The sequence below is a fragment of the Pelmatolapia mariae genome, linkage group LG9, assembly GCF_036321145.2.
Source record: "Pelmatolapia mariae isolate MD_Pm_ZW linkage group LG9, Pm_UMD_F_2, whole genome shotgun sequence".
NCBI lineage: Eukaryota > Metazoa > Chordata > Actinopteri > Cichliformes > Cichlidae > Pelmatolapia > Pelmatolapia mariae.
In genome coordinates, this window is record NC_086235.1 from 23,971,675 (window position 1) to 23,996,888 (window position 25,214).

General features: G+C 40.4%; 1 protein-coding gene across 3 annotated transcripts in view; it reads right to left on the minus strand.

The window, feature by feature from the left end:
- Positions 1 to 2,305: 2,305 nt before the first annotated feature.
- The window catches only part of ctnnd2a (catenin (cadherin-associated protein), delta 2a), a 249,594-nt gene continuing 226,685 nt past the window's right edge, over positions 2,306 to 25,214 (minus strand). For 2 of the 3 annotated variants that reach the window (XM_063483875.1, XM_063483874.1), the window contains exons 21-25: positions 23,279 to 23,363; positions 10,888 to 11,014; positions 6,629 to 6,760; positions 6,096 to 6,172; positions 2,306 to 5,260 (exon numbers count right to left, since the gene is read on the minus strand). In XM_063483875.1, the coding sequence (XP_063339945.1) occupies positions 4,844 to 5,260; positions 6,096 to 6,172; positions 6,629 to 6,760; positions 10,888 to 11,014; positions 23,279 to 23,363 (838 nt within the window). In that variant the 3' untranslated portion in view covers positions 2,306 to 4,843. The remainder of the gene's footprint in view (positions 5,261 to 6,095; positions 6,173 to 6,628; positions 6,761 to 10,887; positions 11,015 to 23,278; positions 23,364 to 25,214) is intronic. The other variant, XM_063483876.1, reaches the window with a different exon arrangement.

Sequence of the window (25,214 nt, forward strand, 5' to 3'; positions counted from 1 at the left end):
TTATCATACATGTTCCCACGCGGCAGTCAGTCAAGTTCCAAGTGAATATGTTTGTGTGAGCAGATGATGGTATCAAGATTTTAACAGTGTTGTTTGTCAGGGCCAACAGTAGCAAATGGTCTGTGTAAAAGGCAATTTGAATTTATTGACTTTTTGAATTTATTGTGTTTTGTCGCTGTTGTCTATGGACCTCTTCCTAAAATACCATAAATTTATTATGTCACTAAAAGATAAATGAAATACCTCCGAATTAATTTGCTCCAACTCGGTAATGTTCGCTCCTGATGTACAGAAATGGAAATATGCTAATGTTGGTGCTTTGTAAATAAAATTAATACTGAGTTTGTGGCATGCAATGTCACAGTCTCAATGTGCACTCTTACTATTTTTTCTCAGATTCATTTAAAATTATAAGCTTAAAAACACGTCTGTACCATTTACTCATATTCAACAAGAAGAATTGTAGCAAAACTTACCATTAATGTCATACTGTTGCTTTATATTCAGAATTTGCGCTATACTGGCAACATAATTGCATTTTAAGACCCCTATCAAACTTAAATATTGTCTAAAACCCATTTGTAAATACATTATGAATTAAGCAATATAGTGACTTGAGCTATCAAGCTCACATAAAGTAAAATACACCATTAAATACCAATAAAGCCTAATTTCAGTTTATTGATATATTTTCTTTATATTTGGACGTTGTTGGTCTATTTATCAGGCTAAGAGAATCCCACAGTGAAGCAAATCACTATGCGCTGAGGAATAATGACCATTTCAGTGCAAGAAAATATTAATTAAAAAATCTAATTAAATTGTAAAGCCGTGGGAGGCTTGCAGTGCTTGTTGCTTTTCACGAGTTTTTATTTCCTCTCACAAACTTAGCGCAACCTGGTGTGTTTCCCTTTGTCTTAAGGTGAAATAAACTGATATATTCCTATTCCTCTGAAATAAATCTCTCCTTTTTCCCTTCAGAACTGCCTTAATGTGTCTTGTCAGAGTTTCAACATTGCTGTGAAACATTGCTCACAGATTTTGGTCCATGTTGACATGATGATGTGAATCTCCCATTCCACCACATCTCAAAAGTGCTCTGTTGGATTGAGATCTGGTGACTGTGGAGGCCATTTGAGTACAATGAACTCATTATCATGCTCAAGAAACTAGTTTGAGATTATTTGAGCATTGTGACATGTTGTCCTGCTAAAAGTGCAACCAGACAATGTGGTCATCATGGGATCGACACGGTAAGCAGCAATACTCAGAGAGGCTATGGTGCGTAAACAATGCTCAGTTGGTACTAAGTGTTCCCATGACTTTACCACCACCAGCAGCTTGGACTGCTGATACAAGGCATGATGGATGCTTTCATGCTGCTTACACCAAAATCTGAACCTACCATCCAAATGCCGCAGCAGACTCAGACCAGGGAAGGTTTGTGTGACTTGTACCTTTAGTGTCCTGTTCTCAATGCTACTACCCACCTGGCTCAAGGTTCAGTGCATTGTGTACTCATGTTGTAATGAGTGATTATTGTTGTTACTGTTGCCTTCCAACCAGCTTGAAGCAGTAGGACCTCTTCCATCAGCATCAGCACTTCTGTCCAGAGAACTGCCGCTCACTGGATATTTTCTCTCTTTTTTGGAACCATTCTCTGTAACTCTAGAGATGGTTGTGCAGGAAAATCCCAGCAGACCAGCAGTTTGTGAAACACTCAGACTAGGCTGTCTGGCACCAGCATTCAGGCCATATTCAATGTCGCTTTAATCGCCTTTCCACTCCATTCTGATGTGCAGTTTTAACTTCAGCAGGTCATCTCGACTGTGTCTACATGCCTGAATGCACTGAGTTGCTGGCATGTGATTGGCTGATTAGATATATGCGTTAGAGAACATTTGAACAGGTGTACCTAACGAAGAGCCTGGTGAGTGTTTATCACTTATAGTACAATACACTGCAAATACACAGGAACAATAACTTTGTTAAACTGAATAGTAGAAATTTTGCTTTGATGTTATTTGTGCATTAGAGCTATTAAAAGCAAATATTGGATAGTCAAATCCAAGTAGACATTTAAAGTGCCCACAGAGGTAAATATATACATATAATTACAGTTTTAATAATAAACAGATATTAATGTTACTGTACATTTTCCCCTTGCCAGTTTATATATTTACAGTATTTAAAATCTCCAAAAAGGTATTTGCTCTGTAATAATCATCCCATCTCACTTGACTTAATATGTAATGAATTTAAGTACTTGCTGTTTATATTTATTTATTTTATGAGAGCAGATTTTAAAGGCTGCCTCAGATACCACAGGAGGAACACGGGAAGGAAGATATTCCTACATTCTGCTATTACATCTTCAAAGGCACCTGAAGCCCTTTTGAACAAAATACAGACTGAAGAAAATCACACAAGAATGTGAATTAAACAAAAACACATCAAAGTGTGTCAGCTTAACCCACACATGCACCACATGAGCACTTTTGCCTTGTGAGAAAAAAAAAAATCGAATGCACATTTCTGTGAAAAGAAAAAGAAATCATCAAGAGGATCAGAGACCGTGTTGTTTGATTGCAAAGAGTCTTTATTTTTTCCTTGTGTTCAAGTACGGTCCTCTCTCAGCAGGGTCATCTAAGAAGCATGGACACACAACACACAACTCGCACCAGAGCCTGAGCATCTTCAGGTGGGATTTCTCTTTTTGTCTCGACTGGGGTGGGGGGGTCCCGATCAGCAGTTTCCATGTTTAGGTCAAGTGAACAAGAGTCCTGTTGTACACCACATAATTGTTTTCTCTGCGAACATTTGTTGCATTTAGTGACACTGACATCAGCACATAAAAATTATATATATATTTATATATATATTTATATTTATATTCATATATTTATAGATTTGTCATTCTATATCAACAATTCCTTCTAGTGATTTTTTCCTTGGTTTTTCATGTTGTAAAACTGGACAAACTGTCGGTAGGAATGCCTTGTTTGGACACTGATTTGTACAGGAACGCTCACACACATACACGCAACAGAGGCATACGCACACTACTACACACATGCATGCATAGATACGCTCGCTCAAGTTTACGTGTACACACAGGCCACACATTCTGTCACATACATGCACATGTACACAAACACACGCGTGCGCACACATGTCAACCCCCCCGCCCACACACATCCGCATACACACCCACATGTGCTCAGCCAACACGGAGAGGCAGGTCTGTACATCTACGGGAGAGAGACATTACCCATGATTCCCAGCAATAAGTACGGCTTCACCTGATCAAAAACACAAGAAAATAAAAGTTACAAACAGCAGAGTGAGTCGGCCAGTCTACGTCGTCTGTAAACGTCGACAAAATTTCCTTTTAAAGTCCTCTTGGACTGGTCCACTGTGTGTCAAGGTTTGGCACAAGACCTTTCTCTCTCGTCTTCCTTTGTCTCTACTGTACACTGAGATGTACAATACTGGCGGCTTTCACTGATGTGAAAAAAAAACCTCGAAACAGTTTGGTTTTTTTATGCAGAGGTGATGATGACAAACCACTAAAAGTTGACATTGTCAAACATGTCAGATTCCCCAAAGTGAAAAGACAAACCTTTCCAAAGACAGAGAGTGTGCTTTAAACATACACATATAATCTTTAGGCAGTGAAAAAGCACTTTAGTTGACGGGGACTCTGGAACAATGCTGCTCTGCCAAACTGATGCTTTGGCAGCTTTGAACTGCTCTTTACTGTGTCCATGACAAAATTCACTCGATGGAGAGAGAAAAACACAAATATCGCAGTGCTTCCTCTCTGGCTGGGAAAGGAAAGGGGGGCCAAAACAAAAGTGTCTGCTGACACCCATCCTGATGATGTCTGTCAGGTCTGATTCTCGTGTTCACATTTCACTTATTTTTGTTGCTTTTGATGTTTCAGTCAGCAGTCAGTCATGGAAAATAAATCATGTTTTCATAAGTGGCCCATCAAAAACGTGTAATATACACACTATATCACCTTTTACTGTACACAGAAAATAAAAAGTTTTTTTTTGTTTTGCTGAATGTGAAAATTTAGAAAAGTACAAATAAAAAAGATGTAAAAGAATGACGACAAAAAAAAGAAGTCTCTTGAAGATGACATTCCTTGAACACAAATTCAGAAGCCTCTGGAGGCGGCAAGGCCATTGCAACAAAAAAGGGGGATAAAAGCAGTGCTACGTTTGTCACTTGGGTGAAATGGTAAACATCCACTTCTTGCTTGTTGCCTGATGTGCTTTCATCTTTTTCTGTGCTTTTATTCTTCCTGACCTCTTCAAGAACCCTCATGCCATCTTTGTCTCTCATCTCCTCCTTAGGTCAGACAGCTCCTTGCTCCTACAGAGTAAGAGCGCTCCCTCAACTGCTGCTTATTTCTTTATCCTAGTGCCCTCTTCTTCTCTCTTGACATCTGCATACTCTATCCGTCTGGTCGTTTTCTCTCTTTTTATATTCTGTTTCCTACTCTTAGCTCAAACTGTCAAACACACTTTGTCATATCTACTTCCACTAGCTCCACTCAATGGTGAAATGGAGCTGACTTTAAAGAAATAAACTGGTCTGGAAAAAAAAAGTTCACATGCACATGCAGTCTCTCTTTGTCGCTCTACCTGACTTTACTTCCTATCCCCATCCAGCTCTGCTATCCCACTTATTTTAGAGAACATAAATTTCCTGCCACTGGCTACAAGATCGCTTTCAAAATACCACTTATAATCACTGCTGATGTCTTGCAAAAATAATCCCTTTCACACAAGCACACACTGACTCTTTCTTGCCCCCCAACACTGTAGTCTAACTAGACCCAGGAGTCAGGTGAGGCCGGATAGTGGCTGGTCTCGTAGTTTAGTTCGCTGTATGGCCGAGAGGCCGAGTAGAAGTCTACGTAGTTGCCGGTTGATTTGAGGCCCAGATGCATGCGCAGATCTTCCCGCGGGTCCCTGGGTGGTCCGGTGGAGTTTGGAGGTTGCTGGGGTGGGGCCTGAGGCTGGGCCTGAGCCTGGACCGGTGGCTGTGGCGGCGGAGGTGGCGGTGGTCCTTGGTCCTCGTAGTAGGCCTCGTCAAAGCTCCGGCTCTGGCTGTGAGGTGGAGGCTGCGGTGGCTGAGGCTGGGGGAAGGAGGGAGGGGGAGGGTAGGGGTCGTAGTCTTTTAGCACGGCTGCTGACGGACTGTCCGGCTGGGGCTGAGGGGGCACAACGCAGGGCTGGGCTGGACCCTGGCGGGGAGTGGTTGAAGTGAAAGAGTGGTAGGTGGGGGGTGAGGTGCAGCAAGGAAAAGAATGGAGCGTCAAAGACATGTGGGTAACGGGAAGAAAAGGGGAGAGAGATAAAGAGGGAGCGATGGAAAGGAGAGTGACAGGTAAGAGTGAACACAAGGGACAAAAGGTTTTGAAAGGCAGGCAGTATGGGTAAAGAGCTCAGAAAGGAATCATTGGGGAAGGGGCTCATGCTGTGAATTCTCTATTACATGCAGGTGTAGAAGGCGGCAATGCATCTCTAACACTATAACACTATAACTCGCACAGGCCAGTTGTGTGCGTGTGTCTGTGTGTGAGAGCGCACGTGTGTGCAGCCGCGTGAAGAAAATGTGTTTACATGTTTAACTGCCAATGTTAAAAGTTCGTACCCGTACAAATGAACTTATACTTTAATTAGAAACTTATAAGTGATGAAGAAATCGGGCCAAAATTTCAAAGTCAATGGCTCTGATGCCTTTTATTTCCCTTCCCTCAGTACCAGCAGAGTCATTTACCAAGAGCAAATAATTAGTGCAATCAACTGAGGTAATGACTTTAATTGCCAGTCGGGTGTGGTTTCAGGTTGCAGTCGTTTGATACTGCTTGAGCTGAGGGTGTGCCTCCATCGCACACTCTGCCAGCACATCTCTTATCACACTGGGACACCTTTTGTGTGCATATATTTGTGCGTTTTCTATCCTGCTGCTATCTCTGTTAAAAAACCCTTGAAATGCATGCACTGCTAAAACGCTGTGGTGGTGTGTTGCTACATATACATACAGAAAAGTGGATTCACAGAGTAGCATTAACTCACCTGGTTTTGCTTGATATCATCGCTGGCAGTCAGGTAAGAGTTTCGGAACAGTGTAGATGTCCCACAGGAAATTTGAACTTGATGGATAAAATAAAAATAAAAATTATACCACTTTTTCAATTAATGACAAAAATAGCTACTAATAATACCTATCAGATATCAGACAATAACTTATGAGATTTTCAAAGCTTCTTAGTGTGCTACTTGTCACATAAAGAAATTATCATAAGAGAAAGAGATGGAAAAAATAGAAAACATTAAAAAATAGAAAAAAAATAAATAAACATAAAGGGAGCGTGGAAGCTAATAGAGTGAAGAGATAACAAGAAGGCACGGGAAGAAAGAAACTGGAAAGGAAGACAGGAGAAGATTGAGAAGAATCAAAGTGTGTGAGAAGAGAAATGGTGTGAAGCTGAAAAAAGGCAGATAAGTGAAAGAGGAAATAGGGAATGAATATAGAGGAGAAAGAAAGATAAAGAGGGGGATAAAATAGAATCATTTAATTCATCTCCATCACACACACATACACACACCTGCCATGCCGTCTTTCCGGGATGTGTGCTCTCCTTTGTTGCTATGGAAACCGGCGTTGGTTGCCGTGGAATCGTAGTCCATCTTGCGTTCCTTCAGACTCATCATCTCTCTGGGGGAGGCTGGGGCGCTCGCTACACACACACACACACACACACACACACACGCGCGCACACACAAAATAATGAGCAATAAACCCAGAACAGCATGAGCCTTCACACTCTGCGCGCTTACACTGGTGTGTCTGTGTGTCTTGGTCTTTTTCAAGGTGCACAGTCATTATTCATCATTTAACTTGTCAGCAGAAAGGGTCACCTCCAGCATGTTAGACGACTTCTGGGAATTCTCACACACAGACGCACACAAACATACACATGGACGCTTTGGACAGTTTACTTATTAGTTCCATTTCTTTTCTTCTCTTCTTTATGTGTTTAAAGTTCATGTTAAAGATCCAGCTATCTAACAAGCCAACAAGTCAGATCAACTTTGCTTGTAGTGCACTACAAAAGTGACCACTGATCATTACACCGTCGCACAAACAGGTCTTGTATTTTTTTTTTTTTTTTTTTGGTGCCTTAGCTTAAACAATCTCCATGACTGGCTGCAAAATCTTGCACATAACAACAAAATTAATGGAGGTGCTAGTACCATCGAATGCATGCACAAGTCCATGCCATGCTAAAAGCATTATATTTAAAAGACAGCAGTGTTTAATCTGACTGATAAAAGATTGCCAAATCATAGTTAAACAAAAAAAGCAGTGCAGTTTTCAGCAGTTTTAATGAGATTAAGTACATCTTTACTGACAGCACTCACCGTGTTCCCTGTGTGCTTTTAAACATTTTAATCGCATTTTAAACAGGATGTTATTTAACCCGATTAAATGGACACTGTTCTAACAGTTTTTCATGCAAAACATAACAACAGTTAAATTGTTATTGCCTTTTTGTGCTTGTGTACTAAGTAGTATTAATGAACTCAATGGCAGCAGTGTTAAAATACTGAAACTAAATGGAGGAGTTTAGCTGCTAGTTTATTGGTTATCGTGACAACAAAGACATTTATGAGTGGCCTCATGCCAATATGCAGTCCTATTTGTGTGTTTTCCAACTCTGCTGCACTCCTAACTTCACAGTAGAGCTATGCTTTCTTTGCAGATACTGTCAAGTTTCAAACCTATTTAGGATCTCCACACCTCACAATGTTTCTGTTTGTGACTGTGTGGATTTGGACAGATATGCATGTGTACATATCTGTCCAAAGACATGCAGTTTGTGTGGATAGGTTAATTGATTAATCCAAATTGCCCATAGGTGTGAATGCGGGAGTGAATGTGAGCGCGAATGGTTGTCTGTCTCTGTGTTAACCCTGCGACAGACTGGCGACCTGTCCAGGGTGTACCCCGCCTCTCGCCCTATGACAGCTGGGATAGGCTCCAGCGCCCCCACGACCCTGAAAAGGATAAGCGGAAGCGAATGGATGGATGGATGGATGGATGCATGTGTGCAGGCGATGACAAACATGGCTCTCATATTGTAGAAATACTGATAATGTCCCAATTTTCCTTTTTAAACACACACATGCAAACTTTTAGCCCATCGCAAGGTAATCCCCTTATAGCATACTTTAAGTGCTTACTCACCACCTCCTATCATAACACTGGACTGCCATAATCCTGCCCACCTGTTTCAGATTGCCTATATAAAGATTCTTATAACTAACTCAATGTTTACATACCAACCCAGTATCACGGCAAAGCGTGTAACAGACACGCCGTTCCACTCTGTTCATTTCACGCTTTGCTGTGATACTGGGTTGTACACACATACAGTATACTCCAGGAAATGTGAGTACAGTCTAAAAATAAGCTTTTTTGACATGCTCACACTAGTTTCGACATTTATTTAATATCTGTTACACATGCAAATATACAGCACACACAGACACACACACATGTGGAAGTCACCATTCTCAGTCCCATGAACCATCGAGTAGAAACACTTTTCATGCTTCTGAATAAAAAGAAAAGCAGATGTAGCCTACTCCAAAAATTAGTGCATAATTGTCTTTGTTCTCTTTGGTTGTTCTATACCATGATTAAAGGTTAGAGAAGAGCAAACTAGTGATGAAAACACTTATGAATATGACTAGCCAAATGAAATAAAGGCTTTTAAAGTGATTTTTGGAGAGCCATTGAATTTAAATTCATCTATTTGAATACTAAAGGATGCCCCTTTTTCATCTCAGCTGTTCAATGTTTGACATAAAAAGCAAAGGCGCATTGTACCCTCTTATCTGTTCCCCAGCCTTTTCTGCATTTTGACAAGACATTGTATTACACACGTACACGCGCAAGCACAGAAACGGCTGTGAAAAAGGCACATAAACATAATCACTTTGGCTGTGGTGAGCCACGCTTTTATAATGTTTTAACACATTTCATTTTTAATTTTATCATCCAATACCTCTGTAGCAGATTCCATTAAGGTAGCAGCTCAAACCTTTTACAGAAATCTCCAGAGACAGTGCCATCGCTACTGGTTACCTAGGGGACCTGGCTTGTAAATGCTCGATATGACAGCCCGGGAGACAAATTCTATCAGTGCAGAACACAGCAGGACCCTGTGGGGGCCATGACACATGCAAAGGTCTCTCTCTCCTTCTCTTGCAGTCTCTAACCTCCCCTTCTCTTTCACAGTCTTACTACTCTCTCCTCACATCAACTCTTTCACTCCTCTTCTCCCAGCGTACTTGCATACCATCATTACTCCTTCTGCTTTGATCCATCTCTAAGGAGTCGGACTGCAGTCTGGAGTGTATGCAGAGGAGAGATATAGGAGCATGTGGGTGTGTGTTAGTGTGTGTCTGTGTGTTTGAGAGCACACTGAGGTGGCCTGTAAAGAGTGAGAGATCAGAGGCAGAGGTGAGAAGAAAGCAGGATTACTGCAAAGAGGAGGAGGAGGAGGAGAGTGAAACGGGTGAATGAGAAGGGGCGGACAAGCTCAAAGGCAAAGGGGGAGGCATTGTGTGTAGACAGAGGAGGAGCAGAAGAGAAAGATGGGAGTCATGGCTCAATTTACCCCTGCTGATCCACTGTACAACAGACATCCACAAATTTCTCTATGCACTATAATCTCAAAACTCCTTATTTTCAATGTCGCTGGCTAAAGTCAAATCCCCAGCCTTCTTCACTTCCTCCTCCCTGCATTAACCATCCCTCAATCCCTAATTCTTCTTGCCTTCTTGCTTTTTCTCTCTATCTCCCTCCGTGTTTATCTCATCCCTCCTTCTTTTCCTCCTCACACACAAAAACACACATTTTATTTTTCTCTCTCACTCCCACTGTCTTCCTCTCTTAGCAGGGTCCTTGAAGACCTCTCTAAGCCAGGAGGAAGGAAAAGTACTTTTCTGCCTCATCAGCTTGCTAAGCCCAGTGTGGAGAAAGAACAGCTAAAGGCTCTTGAACCACCGATGCTAACAGCTAATGCTAATGTGCCCTTTGCAAAGCATGAAGGCCAGTGGGCTCAAGCTAAGGGCTAATGATAATCATATTTTGTAGCATAAGCCTGTAATGCTATGAGCTATTTAGCGGTGGTATAATGACTGATCGACTGGCAAATGTTAATGTAGATGACTAATGTCTAAATTAGATTCTATGTGCACTGTACCTTGTGGTTGTACATATGTCCCGTGTACACAGATGTAACCCTTTATTCAACTGATTTTCTGTAACCACGTGTCAAAAGAATAAAATTCAGTAAAGCCTTAAATTTTAATATATGCTTGTTTTATTTTGATAATCATACCAAGTCTTTAAAGACAATTTAAACCAACTGGAAAAGATGCTGACCGCCTTCTTAAAAATTCAAGTTCAGCTTGCAGGCTTAGCATAAAAATAAAGAAAATAAAATTATTAATAAAATATTATTTGCTATAACCTTGGCTTGAATATTGTTTCCCCAATTATTTATCAATTTAGCTGACTGCCTGTGATAAAAGAAAGTAAGAAACAAACAAAACAACTGTTTTTCAGTATTTTTTGTTTCAGAAAACAAAGGTTTTTTTCAGTTTGATGATGTGCACCATCACAAGACCCATAGCCTGTTTGGCCATGAGATATTTCACTAACCACACAACTAAGTGAAACATTTTTTTTTAGATATGAGGTCTTAAACTTATTGGCTGTTAAGAGATACACAAGAATGAATGAAAACATGTATGCATAGCATCTGTATAGGGAGTGCCACGAGTTTCTCACCAGAGCGGTTATTTGGAGATGTCCTTACAGGAGAGACCGAGGGAGTTCGTGAGGAAGAATAGGGCCTCTGCCGGTCTCTTTCTATTGTTGAGGCAGAGCCCACAAAGTGATACTGGGAGTAGCCATCCTGTAAAACAAAACAAGGAAGAAGCTTGTTACCACCTGTGATAAGTAACTGCACAAATACATAATCTTACTGTCATCAATTATTATAGTAATTACATATTTTAAAAACGAAAAATTTTTAAGAAAAGTTTTATTTGTGACAGTTTTTTAAAATCATCCATCCATCAATCCATTTTCTGCCGCTTGTCTGGGTACAGGTTGCAGGGGCAGCAGCTTAGACTGCCAAGGAGGCATCCTAGCCAGATGTTACCTCAACTGGCTCCTTTCAGTAGCACCAGCTCTCTTTTGAGTCTCTCTCTGATGTCTGAGCTCATATCGTCACCCAAAGTAAGCCGTTTTTGGTTGCTTACATCCACAAACTCCTTCTTTTGGTCATTACCCAGAGCTTGTGGCCTTAGGTGGGAACATAGATTGAGCGGTAAAGCTACAGCTTCACTCTCAAACTCAGCTCTCTCTTTATCACAGGAGACCTATGATGTCCACACCAGTCTGTCAGATATTAGAATTATTTGATTTTTTTATTGATCAATCATCAAAACCTCCTATTACATGATACAATGTCAACATGTAAAAAGACTTATCTTTTAGGAATATGTATTTTTGTAACGCACCAAAGAATGATGATCCATTAGTCTTAAACTCTGAAAGGCCCAAACAGATTTGCAGCTTCCAGTGAATGAAAGGATATGAACTGTTATTACAGTTAGCGATACAACAGCGCCGGTTTGATTACCACGCAGCAGGAAGTGGCACTTCAACAACGGCTATATGACACAGCATGTCTGAATTAGATTTTTACTGATGTGCTTTAGAAATAAACCCCTCCATGTACTCATACAAATAACACTTTAAAAGCACAGAATGGTTTGAGGACTATATTAGGAGCAACGGGTAACAAGTGGAAGAAACACAAACTAATGTGACCACGATCCAATTTCTAGCAGAAAGAAAAAGGGTCACACTGACTGTGAAATGTTCAAGAAAAAATAAGTTTGTTTTTTTTCATGTTTTTGGCAGGCCAAAACAAAGAAAAATCAATAATTTGTGACTTTCTGCAATTGTTCAAATTGATTCACTAAAAGAAAAATCTCTGTAAATACATTTACAGCTGTATTTAAATATTGTCCTTTTTGAGATTATTATCGTGTAGTAGGTAATTGAAACATTATTCTGGACACTGGTGGACACTGACAAACACACTGCATGTACAAGTGAGCTTACAGCCATGTGCATGCAACAAATTAACACGCTTGCCTCAATTCTGAGCTTAGTAAATAACCCACTCCCTTCGTAGAAAAATTAATACAACTAACAACTCCAAGCATAATTACTGCCAAGCAAATGACTTTGTATCAGCATTAGTTTAGTAGTCATTGGAGCAAAGCCCTTTTCATAAAAATGGATTATGAGAGTCAACAACAATCACAGAGCTGGAACCAAATTCAATTTAGCATTAAGATAATTGGGTACCTCTAAAAGCAAAGCACAAGCAGATAATAAAAGATATTGGAGGCATGTTCCATCATAGCGTTACTGTCAGGGGGCCTAAGCTGAGCAGTGGGAAACTGGTGAAAAAGTGATGACTGAGAGTACATAGGAGAGGTGAATCACTCCAGTTGCAATGATGCTGGAGAGGAGGACACGGAGGGGAGGAGAATGAGAGACGAAGGAGATGGGGCAGAAAGAGAAGAAGGTGAGATAGACAGAGGACTAGCTGAGGGAGACAAAAGATGGCAAAAAGTAATGAGCGAGGAGGAGGAGGTGGGAGATTGCAAGAGAGAGTAATGACAGCAGAGCAAAGATAGAATGAGGAGGGGAGAGGTAACAGGAAGGAGAGGTACGGATGGAGAAGTACAGACACCAGCCAGCGAGAGCAAGAACTAGACTGGATTGAACACAGTCCCATGTCCTCCCTTGATTCTCATTTCCTGGCAGAGTGCTGAGACCTAATAGAAAGCTGGATCCTCTGACACACAGCAGTTCAAAGGTAGCTCATTTCTAGTCTCCACCATTCCTCCCACCCTCATATTCACTTCATCTATTTATCCACCATCCCTTCAGTCTTCTCACTCACCTTGTTTCACATTCATGTTGCACCTTCCCACCTCCCCCCATCCCAACAAATCTCATTACATCCAATGTTACCTCCTTATGGTACATTGGAATGCCTGCTGTCAAACTGTCATGCTGCTCAAATGAACACAGTCACTGAATATTGAACGATAAATGTATTTTACAGAGTGATGTACAAAGAGTGCTGCCTGGAGATGTAGCTCAGAAATGGGGCCCAGGAATGATTGGGGCAGGGGGCGGTGGCTTAAGGGCCTCCCCAAGCAAAATGAGCAATAGTCAAACTTTACAACAATGACTGAAATCAGAGATAAAGAATATAACATATACAAAAAAGTATGGGTGTATTCACATTTGGTATCTTTCTACATAGAGTAATAACTTTATATTTTGCCATAATTTTATTCCACTCGTTCCCTAAAAAGTAAAGGATTAATTCATTATTTTCTGCACTGACTTTACTTTATATTCTGTATGAACCTCTTCCAGCTTTTCATTGACTTTCGAATATTTATGGTCTGAAATAGTCAGACTCGCAATTCTCCTTATATCAGACGGACAAATTCGATACTTTGTAAGAAGATCCCCAAGAATTTCATATGTAAATAAATAAATAAATTCTGTGATTTTTTATTATCGATTGGTACAGGATTAGTTTGTGCTGTGTATAACCAATAAATATTAAACCCAGATTAAAATTTAATCAAGGACCAAATCACACAGTGTCTGAAGGTCTGGACGGTATTTATTTCTCTGCCCTGTATCCATGGTCCAGCGTTTGTTTCGTGTCAGCGTGTGCTGTGAAACTTCACACTTACATTCACATTTATCATTCCTGGTCTTTCTGGCTCTCACCTATTCTCCTCACCATACCTGTTTTTTCTTCTCTTTTCCACCCACCTTGTCTTTCTCTCTCACAAGCTCTATACTCCAAGCACTCCTTTTCAACTCCTACTGTAAGAATGAGAGGAGAAAAAAAAAAAGAGGATTGGTTGCCAGGCAACCGGTCTGCCTGTTGCTCTCAGCATCACTGGATGGTTAGTTGAAGGTCGTAGGACTGAGAGGTAAAAAGTGATTATTGCCCCAACAAATGAAGAGAGTGTGCGCGTGGGTATGGCGGCACTTTGTGAAATTGTAAAACGTTACACATGACGAGTGGAGGGGGCCCTCCGGTCACATCAACCACTGAACATTGTAATTTTTCAGTCCTTTAATCCATGCCTCTTTCTCACTCATTTCAAGCTCCAATTTTAATATTTGCAATTATCATCACCTCCCTCTTGAGCCATCTGTCCTCTCAGGAGCAATGTGCCCCTCAACCTTTGCATCCCTCATACTGGTTGCTGGTGGTGTTGCTGATTTAGCAGCTGACCTTTATACTATGGTTGCATTGATTGCAAAGAGCCCAGAATGTTGCGAGTGCTGCAAGTCTCCCTCTCCAGCTTCCCAAAATACTGTTGTTAGGCTGTCTGAGGGTAAAGGCTATCTTAACATTCCTCCATCTCCTTTCTGTGCTTCCCTCCCTGTCTGTGTCTGACTGTGGGAAAAATCAGACGAAACAGAGTCAGCTTCTGAGGCCTGAGCTTGTTTGATATTCAATGTTGTTTTTAAATATCCATCTCTTTCTCTCTGTCTTTCTCAGTTGTGTAGTTGTTCTTTCCACAAGTATAGCAGTGGATCATTTCATTTTTTCAAAATAAAAGTAGTGGAGTGGAACCCTTAGAGCTCTCTATCAGATTAATTCATTTTATTTGCAGTAACATCCTGAACATTCGGGGCTCACTGATCATGCACAAGACTAGGCTGTGCAATCACTGACCTTACACACACACACAAACACACACACACACACACTTCATTTACATCACTTGTCACTTACGTCACATCACATTCACATAGTGAATTGCACATCCCCCAGCATATTGTAAAACTGTCACACGTGTAACAAACACAGCATCTCTCTGACCCTGAACTCCATCTGTCAAACATGTGTGCATCTGCCTTGGTGATTTGTGTGTGTTTGCGATATTTATATGTGATATGTGGGCATGCCTGTGTGTGTGTGTGTGTGTGTGTGTGGGAGAGAGAGAGAGAGAAGAGAGAGAACATGTCTGATTAAGTACCCTAGACAGATCATTTATCAAGAAATGAGGCACAGCAACCCAGCAGAAGTTATGCACTGAACAGGGACATAACAAAGTGTAACAGTGTGAATATGAAATTTAGAATTTACCTTGTGTGTGTGTGTCTTTGTGCCAGAAACAGAAGGGTGTATATGTTTGTGTAAATGAGTCAGAATTTGATCTCTCCGGTCCTATTAAGAATGGGTTTATTTACAAAGTGACCATGTTTCAGTTCCTTGTTTTCTCTGGAAATCCCCAGTTGAACAGTGCTGCACATTTGCTGTTTACTTAAAAGATGACCTGTGGCTACACTCCAAGAACTGTAGATGAAACGCTACATGCACAGCAACACAAACACACACACCGAATGAGGACACATCCTGTCAAATAGTCCAAATAAACTCTGGTAAAAGTAGAGTTTTACTGCACTCTGGAGAGTATTATACATGATTTATCCTCAAGTCAGTGCTAGTGTTGGTACAAACAGATTTTGGCTTTGGTTTATTAATGACTGCTGCACAGCAGATCTTTCAAATCATCTCAGATGCTGTATTCATATAGAGTTACTGTTTATTCATAGGCTTGCAGCATTTCGCTTTACTGTGCTCAAACACTGCGGGGCAGCCCTGCACCCCCCCACTCCGTTGCAATTCTCTTTTCTTTCTCTCTCTCTCGTAGCCGAGCCTGCTCCCATGGCACTGCTGTAGGAAGTGATTAACTCTTCTTACCGCGTTTTGACAAAAACACACAATTTCAAAGACACACGCTCGCACAAACATACACGTTTACCCACACCCATAACTTGAACACAGTTTGAAAGTGTGTTTGAAAATGCTCTCATTACTTCAAGACTTCAAAGCAAGAAACTCTTTGGCAACACAGCTCAAACCGACTCATTATTGACCCTACACTTTTCTCTTCTTCCCAGACCCACAAACTCCAGCGTGCTTATTTTTGAACTACAAAAAAAAAATTTATGAATTCACCTCACTTTTACTCACTCTTTCTTTCGCCTGTGTCTTTCTCAGTACTTTGCTTTTGCTCACAAACACTGTGCAGAGACATCCTACTCCACTCTCATATAAACTATATGCTAATCCATGTTTGGATTGGAGGCTAACAGGATTTCTGCTGCACCTAACACCCATGACCTAATATGTCACGCAGGGATACTAGCAGTAAAGTTACTTATTCTGAGTTCTGCACTCTGGTGATAAAGTCAGTGTGCATCGTCTAACACAACAATTTCCACAGTTACAAAATTAGACTGCTTTGTCAGGAGCCAGGCAATTTATGAAGTAAATAGTGAGGTATGGTGTCTATCACTCTTTTAGAGTGACTGTAAACAGAATAATACAGGAGCTTGACTAACCAAACCACCTAAAAGTACAGGTTACAGGTTTGAAACTGGTTTGTTGCATTTAATCAAAGTTGTACTGGGTAACAGCAACATTTTAACTGTATTAGACGATGTTGATCAGTCACAGATTAGAAGAGTTAAGACAGGATAAAACTGGAGATTATAAATCAGGACAAAGCACAGATGATGCCTTTTTAATATTTTATACTTGCCTTTTAAGATTGTTTCCTCGCTTGTTTAATCATCCACATTAATTAAGTCTCCTTATTAAATCTGTGTGAGAAAAACAAAACAAAACGAAACAAAAAACTAGAGGAGCCAAGATGGGTGGGGATTAAAAAGAAAAAAAAACTGTAGCAACCTTTGTTGGATCTGAGCGCTGCGTAAAGCTACTGCCCTTCATTTCTGATCATCGGAGTGTTATGCCATCCAGTCGACTGTAATGATATCCAGTGGCAATGATTACAGAAGTGTGAAGCAGATGAGGCTCCAATGGGCCACATGGGGATACTGCTCTGTGTAATACTGAGGGATGAGAGGATGACGAATGAAGAGAGCGACACAGTTGTCAGGATGAAGCGAGAACACACTGATGCCATGGGGCAGCCTGTCCTGAAGTGACTTGCGCAACAGCAAGATGTCTTAAGACCCCAACCCTTAGAAAGGGAGTCCATGACAAAACAATCAAAGAAGCGAGTTGCAGGGTTGCATACTGGGTCATATTCAGTACTGTACAAAAGTCTTGAGCTACACCTTATTTCTTCATATCTTCCTTCCATTAGTACATTTTTCAAAGCGGTTCTGAGCAATAGTTCAATAGGCTGCTTGAAGGTCTGTCAAAGTTTTTCTTTGGATTGGCTTCTTTTTCACTCACATTCAGTCCAGTTTTTGTACCTGACCTTTCCTAGAGTAACGTGCTTTTTTTTTTAAATTTACTGAACCACTTAACACTGACCTAAGAATCATTCAAGCATAAACTGAAATTCAATAGCAACAGATTTTTGAAATGTTGGTTTAAATCGTCATCATTTTCTACGGAGGAATTAAGGAGAGAGTGAGTGTCTATGGCCATTTGTAACACATGGTGGAGGGCCTGTCATGGTTTGGGGCTGAATCTCAGACAGCGGTGTTGGAGATCTTATCAAAAGTGATGGAATTATAAACAAACAAAAGTAAGGTCAGATTTTGATCTACCATGCAATACCAGCTGGTAAGCATCTGATTAGCAGTGGCTTCATTTTTCAGCATGACAGTGATTCCAAACGGTTCCAGTGAAGGAAAAGCATACAGGATTTAAAAAACAGAAAACAAAACAAAACCACACACACAGTGGAACATTATCATTCATGGATTGGCCTCCTAAGAGCCTGAACCACAAGATTACTGAAGCAGCGTGGGAATGTGAATGTCCTTCAGGAGGTCTGGAGAACTATTCTTAAGACTATTTAAAGAAATTACAAGGAAGCTGCTTAAGAGAGTTCATGCTGTGTTGAAGAATTAGGGTAGTCATACAAAATTTCAACTTTAAAGTTGAACAACAAACTCTGTTGTTACCTTATATGCTGTATCTTCATGTATGTTTGCATGTTTCAGGACTTTTGCACACTCTGGTACCTTTATATTCAGTGAGATTTTTAACAGTTTCTAATCCACCCGTAAAATAATTTTTATCATATATATTCATACTTTAGTAAAACATATATGTGGTTAATGCGTAAAAACTGAACCCAGAACTATATAAAATCTAACTCCTACTGATGCAAATGATGTGCAGCACTTTAATAACCCTGCCAAAAAAAAAAGCCTTTACCATATAAACATAGGTATTTACCTATGAAATGGAAGAAAACATTCAATTACCTTCAGCAGCTGAAATACATCATCTGCTTCATTCTTTTCTTTTTCTTTTCTTTTCGCAAAAGATGAAAAAGACACATTCAAAGCCAAGGACACCTCCGTGGAATGAGTAACTTAAAATTTCTCACAGTGAACTGAAACTCGCTGATTACGCCTCTAAAGCTTTATTGTGCTCAATGGCAGATAACCTTGGTGGCAGATATTCACTCAACAACACTCATTACTGACAAGTGAAAGGAACAGAACATCTGTTATTACTTTTAATCAAGTTTCAAGAGTGTGCAGGACTTTTTCATTTCAAACAAAAAAAGCTTGAGAAGGAGATAGTGGGTTTTAATCGCATTTGTCGCAAGCAAAACTCTGTGTCTTCAAGAGTTACACAAACACAACAATAATCAAATTTTACTTTTTCTTCATTTGAGCTGCAAATTAACTGCTGCACTAACGGCATTAACACCATTCAGTCTGCAAGATGATCTAAATGACATTGATGTTGTGTGTGTTTGTGTGTGAGTGTGTAGCTTCAAAGAACACAAATAAAAACACACTAGAATAGAGTCTAACAGAAAATATCCTTTTGTTCTGTTTAAATGCTGTTGCTCAGCTGTGTGGGAGTCCAGCTGAAAATCCTATCATTATATTTTGGGACGTACCTACCTGAAAGAGAACTCACACAGACTAACACACACAAATATAAACAACCCACAAAAAATGTGACTAATCACAATCTAATTTCATTCGCAAAAACATTTCCCGAGGGATCCACACACTTCAGCACTTGGCTACACAAATACATGCACACGTAAAATCTTTACATTTATAAAGAGACACCTACAGCGTCACACTCCTAAAGACAACAGTGCAAAGACCAAGGCAAACATTGTTGAATAAATACGGCAACCTTGAGTCTGTTTAGAAGGAGAGCTACTTTGCTCAATTACCTACAAAATACCTTTAATCTTATCCACGTGCAAGTCCATTATCTGTAAGTCACATTGGTGCACTGACAGAGTCAAGCTTCTGAATACAACCAGCACACAATTAATATAGCCTCCACTTAGACTGAATATTAAACTAAAGAGAAAAACAAAACAATATGAAGTCACGTAGAATTGATTCCTTAAGTCTCTGGGGGTGTATTAGAGAAACAAACAAATAGATTTCAATATATGGTTTTTGGATAACGATCACGTCATTCATAACTTAAAACTATGAGCAATTTGGACGTACATAACTCACAGCATTAGGACATTAACAGTCCTCGGTATCGACAAAAAAGTAAATAGCCACAATGACTTTTTGCGTGTCAGTTCAGTGGGAATGTTCATTAACATGTTGGCCCAAAACTCCCTGGATAAGGATAAGTATTACCATCCTGGAAAAGACTATTTCCCAAAGCGTAACACACACACCACTAGATCTCCTCACTGTAGTGATCAAGGGTTCGGGTTTATTAAAATTTGTTCCCTATTACGAATAAATCTTTTGCAATTATTAACTAAACAAACAGCTGACTGACAGTGGTCACGTATGGGGAGCATTGGCAATATCTGGTTGGATACAGGACCAGGAGTGCGACACTCTATGTCTGCAAGACAAGTGTTCAGGATGAGGGCTGAGATGGTGCAGCTGTGCAAGAAGTTAAATGGCTATTATCGGCAAAACTCTGCTTCTGTCTGAAAAGAATTGAGACAGATCACAAGCTGCAAGCTTAAAGCCTCACATTCCACTAACAGCTTGCACCCAGCCGAAGACCTGAATGATGGGACGTGCCTGACACGTTCCCCTCTAAACCATCCATCAGCGCTAGCCCACCAGCTCTACCTTTCCCACTAAAACAGGTCGTGGGCCTCTCCACAGCTGCCTACCACACAGCAGCCCTCTCCTCCCCTAACACATGGTTGTCTCTTTCCTGGAGAGAAAGAGACATCTTTTCCTGGAGAGAGATGTTAACAGACTCTTCAAGAGACAAACCCCCACAAAGCAGCTGGGCCCGACTCCATGTCTCCATCCACCCTAAAGACGTCTTTATACCTTACTAGAGACAATCTATGTCAGGGCTCGCAAAATTTCAAAATCCCTGGTAGCCCTTCGGGCAGGCACTCTTCAGTTTTTGGTAGCCCAAAATAAATTTAAGTAGCCCGAATAAAAAAAAAGAGGACAATTTTTTGATTGATGTTTTGTTTCCTTTACAATATTATACTTTAATGTATAATATTGTAAAGGAAACAAAACATCAATCTAAAAATATTTAAAACACAAATTACAACAACAATTTCAACCATCAACTCAAATATTTGGTTCTAATTGAACAGAAATTTCTATGAACTTGCAAGAACTGTGTAGAACATGAATCAGTCTGTGTCAGATCCTGAATTTGAAATTTCCGCTGAAATCACGGGTAAGAGGCAAGTGGAACCAAGCAGTGGTAGTTCACTCTTTGCAACATAGTACCCTATTCTAAACAGATTTTTCAGGACTTCTTGTTATGCTTGGTTTACTTTTAGTATGCTTTTTGCAATTGGTGTTTGTTCTGGGAAAGATACTGCAGACTGAGCAATAATGTATTTCTTGCATTTCTCATGGGTTCTGATGGGGTCTTTCTTAAAATGACTGGTCCCAGTAACAAAGGCGCTTGTCGACTCATAAATCGAGGGAAACTCACAACACACCCGGCAGAACATTATGTTATTTAGCTCGTCATATTCCAGCCACATAAATTCTTTTGTCCATGAAACCAAAAAAGCTGCGCTTTCTTTTCCCCTCATAGTCTGATTTGTCATAACTTTTCCGTTTTGTGGTCGGCTTTTCTTTGGCTGCCCCTTCTTCACCCTGACCTCTCTTGTTTGGCTCTGCAGAACTAAAATACCTGCCTAAAGCCATCTGCTCTTACACACATACTTACCTAACGATCAGCAATTCTCTGCGCAATCAACCTCTATCACATGTTTAAGCTTGCTGCAGGAGATTTCACTTGTCATGTTTGATAGTAAGCTAACAATTGATAAGACGATGTCAGAGGAATTGGTGCGCAGTTAATCTGTGACTTATCAATTAGTGGTGCCGCTCTATACACACAGTTCGCGCGATCGCAAAGTGAAAGTGAAAGCAAAAAACAAGCGCAAATTCAAACGCGATTTCAATGTGTCACATATTGACAGTGGCTCATCGATGCCGATGACATAATTACTCATCTACATTTGTGAAAGAATGCAAAAGCATTGACATATCTTTCATTCCTATGATAGCCCGACGGGCAGGGCTGAGATGGATTTTGGTAGCCCGACTGGAAAAATTGCTAGCCCCGGGACGTCGGGCTAGCAATTTTGTGAGCCCTGTATGTGTCAACCTGTTCAAGACCTGCACAATTGTTTCCACCCCCTAAAAAACAGAGACCACAGGACATGATGACTACCAACCCATTAAAATACAATGTGACCCTACACTTCATTGTTCAGCACCTTCACCCGGTGAATCCACGCCAGGGTCCTGTTCGTGGAGTTCAGCTCAGGTTTTAATTACCATCATCCTGCTCCACTGCATATCAAGCTGTCCCTGCTGAGTGTGCCTGACACCACAGAGCACATGAAGCTGGGAAAACACAGATCATCACAGGTTCCTCCTAAGGTGGCGTTCTTTCCTCTCTACTAGTGATGTGGGCACCAGAATTAATGTGTGGGTGGGAATCTAAACATTACCATTTTGATTAAAAGCAGGTGGGTTGAAGGTGACTGAAATATTACAGCACTAATGAGAAAAATAATAAAGATTAATGATGATAATAATAATGATTCTCTTTTTTGTTGTCAGGCACAAATTAGCAGAATAAGTTGTCACTGTGCCAATTCTGGGGTCCATTTGTATTTATTTAAAGCATGCCTGCTTCAGTGCAATGCTGCAAAATTGTTTCACATAACTCACATGTAACTGACTAAATTGAAAATAACTAGTTTCCTTGTTTGGCTAGCTGGGAGATGATTAATGGGATGCAGATAATGCATCACTACCCTCTGCTCTACACAGCTGCACCTTTACAACTGCAGGGTCACCAGTCTGCTCCTGAATGCTAAAGCTCGTGAAGTTTGAAGATGACCTGGTGTAGAGCTCAGTGCTAATCATGGACATAGTTGCAGATTTCAAGAACTTCCCAATTGTCCCCATCATTCTGTATGAATCCACAGTTGTCCCCCAGCTTCCTGGGACCATCGCCACCCAGGTCTTCATGGGGAGCTAAAGATCAGCTCCCTCTCATGCTCTCAGATTTAATTCATACAGCAACAGAAGAAGTTTAACATGCTGGAAAAAAATGTCTACAGAATAAGTCCAAGACCATTTTTCACCTCCTTTGGCACCACAACATTGCCAATACCAAGGACACAGGCAGACTCCAGTGCATCGTTCTGCTTAGAAGGTAATTAGGTGGAATCTGTCATCGCTTCGGGACCTGCACACTTTCAGGACCGCAAGGCAGATGGGAAAGATCAGGGCTGATCCACCCCACCATGGGTGCAAATGTTTCTCCTCTGCCTAAATAACTTTTTTCTTTCTGCACCTGGTCCCCCTCCTCCCTCATACACACCTGCACACCTACAATAACACACATTTTTTCTAGACTTTTATCCTTGCACTCTGCACAGTTTCTTACACTTAACACTGTGAACATTTGCACATTTCATTTTTTGTGCATCCACTGCAATATTTTAAATAAATATTAACAGAATGCTCGAACAATGTCAAATCAGCTAACTCCCCAATTACATTATTTTGTCTGTACTTGCTGTACTTCTATGATAACAGGATATAAGGTTATCTAAAGTACACAAAAGCACCTGTACTTAGTTTCAATGACACCTACCTTCTTGTAGAGAGAGCGCAGGTCTCTGTACTGCCACATACTGCTGAGGACTTGAGAAGCTGCCTTTACCACCTTTGCTGAGTGTCTGCATAGAGATAGAGACAGAAGGATTATTTCAAATTGACCTCACATCATAGTCATGCTGTCCCTTATTTTTTTACCAGCTGCACAAAAGGGTGCAGGCCAGGAGCACTTGTGAAAGCTTTAAGAATAAGAACACCATTGCTCTTTTCAACAGAGAAAAAGTTTCATTGCACGCAAACAGTTTTCAGATGAGTTTGAAATGACCCACTCTACCATGCTAATGGTCCCACCTCTGCCACTCAGATGAAAAATGACTCTAGTCAGAGTCAGTTCATAAGGCCTGCCCTCCTAATGGCTCCAGCGGGAAGCAGAAGGATGTTCATTTTCAATTTGCCCAAAACAAAAATCGTTGTCAAAACAAGCTTCACTCTGAGTTTTACAATTTCACACTAAAAAGAGCAAGAAGAGTTTGGACGACTGAACAATGTAGTAATGGTATCACCAGTAAACCACTGCATTTGCATTAGTTACACATGACTAAAGTGATTCCCAGGAAACAGCTTGCAGAACCTCGATGTTAGATCATGAAAAAAATATTTAAATTCCAGTGTTTTTTTTTTTTTTTTGTACAGCAAAGAGTCTTCAGCGAATGCTGGGAGTACTGGTATTTAAACAGCATCGTAAAATGATTTTGATCATTACCAGATTACAATTACACAGCCGACATTTTGACATGTAAGAGCAGGAAAAGCACAGGTTTATTAAAAGTCGCTGCAAGATGCAACATGCAAATCTTCAGAAAATGAAAATAAAATTTGGGGACTGCAAAAATCATGTTGCTATTTGTTTGACATGTTGGTTTTAACCCAGCATTTATCGGCATGATCGTTTTTGGAATAGTTGGGAGTTGTTTCTGATTATAAACAGCCATTAAGTGCTTCTTATAGTTGTAGTGTAAGGGGTATTTTCCCAATCCAGTGTGCAATTGTGTGATTGGTACTGCTGATAATTAACATTTATTCTCAGCTTACCTTCCCCAAGAAAATAAAGATATGTTGGCTATTAGCAGATAACTACACTCTCCATGAAATTTGCATTTGTGGAGGTTTCTTTCAGTACCTCATCCCTCTCGGTAATGGTGCCCTTGAGCACAGTTCCCTAAATAGGCCGAGTCCCTTACCATAACAATAAATCATCCTTTGACCTCCGTCTGATACGTTCTGGTGTCATAGCAACTCCTGACCTACTGGTTGCCATAGCAGCTACGCAGAACACCCTGCCCAGTCTCCCATGGAAATATATTTTGGCTGCATCTTGCTTGTTGTTGTCCAGCTGTCTTTTTTGCAGATGAAGGGTGATAGGGAAGGCGGACGCAGTTATGTATGAATGATGGATGTGTAGCCACATTAAGGCACTGGTCATTAATGACAACCTAAATTGATGACTGAATGATGTTGTGACAGGTAACAATAAAATACTGAGGCCTTCATAAGACATTCTTAGATTTAAGCTACTTGTTATTAAGATCTAGTTGTGTTAACCTGAGGGAAAAAATTAATGCAGAGCAATCTAAATCTCTTCCTTTTGCATGTTTTGATGACAGTATTCAAATTTTAGATATTAATATTAACATTAGAACAAATCAAACAATGTACCATGTTATAGAAAAAAAAAATCATACCTGTGAAGCCAACACATGCTGCGAACGGGTACAGGATTTTTTTTTCCTGCTAAAATTCTGAAAACAATATCTCACATATCATTACAATCATTAATATACATAAAGCATAATATTAGCACCAGTGCCTGTAAATTTGCTTTGCAAGGAAGACCTTTTAAAAATAAAACTGTTCAAGAATTGGACCCTGAGGTACTTCTCTGACAAAAACACTGATCATTTTTACAGTATTGT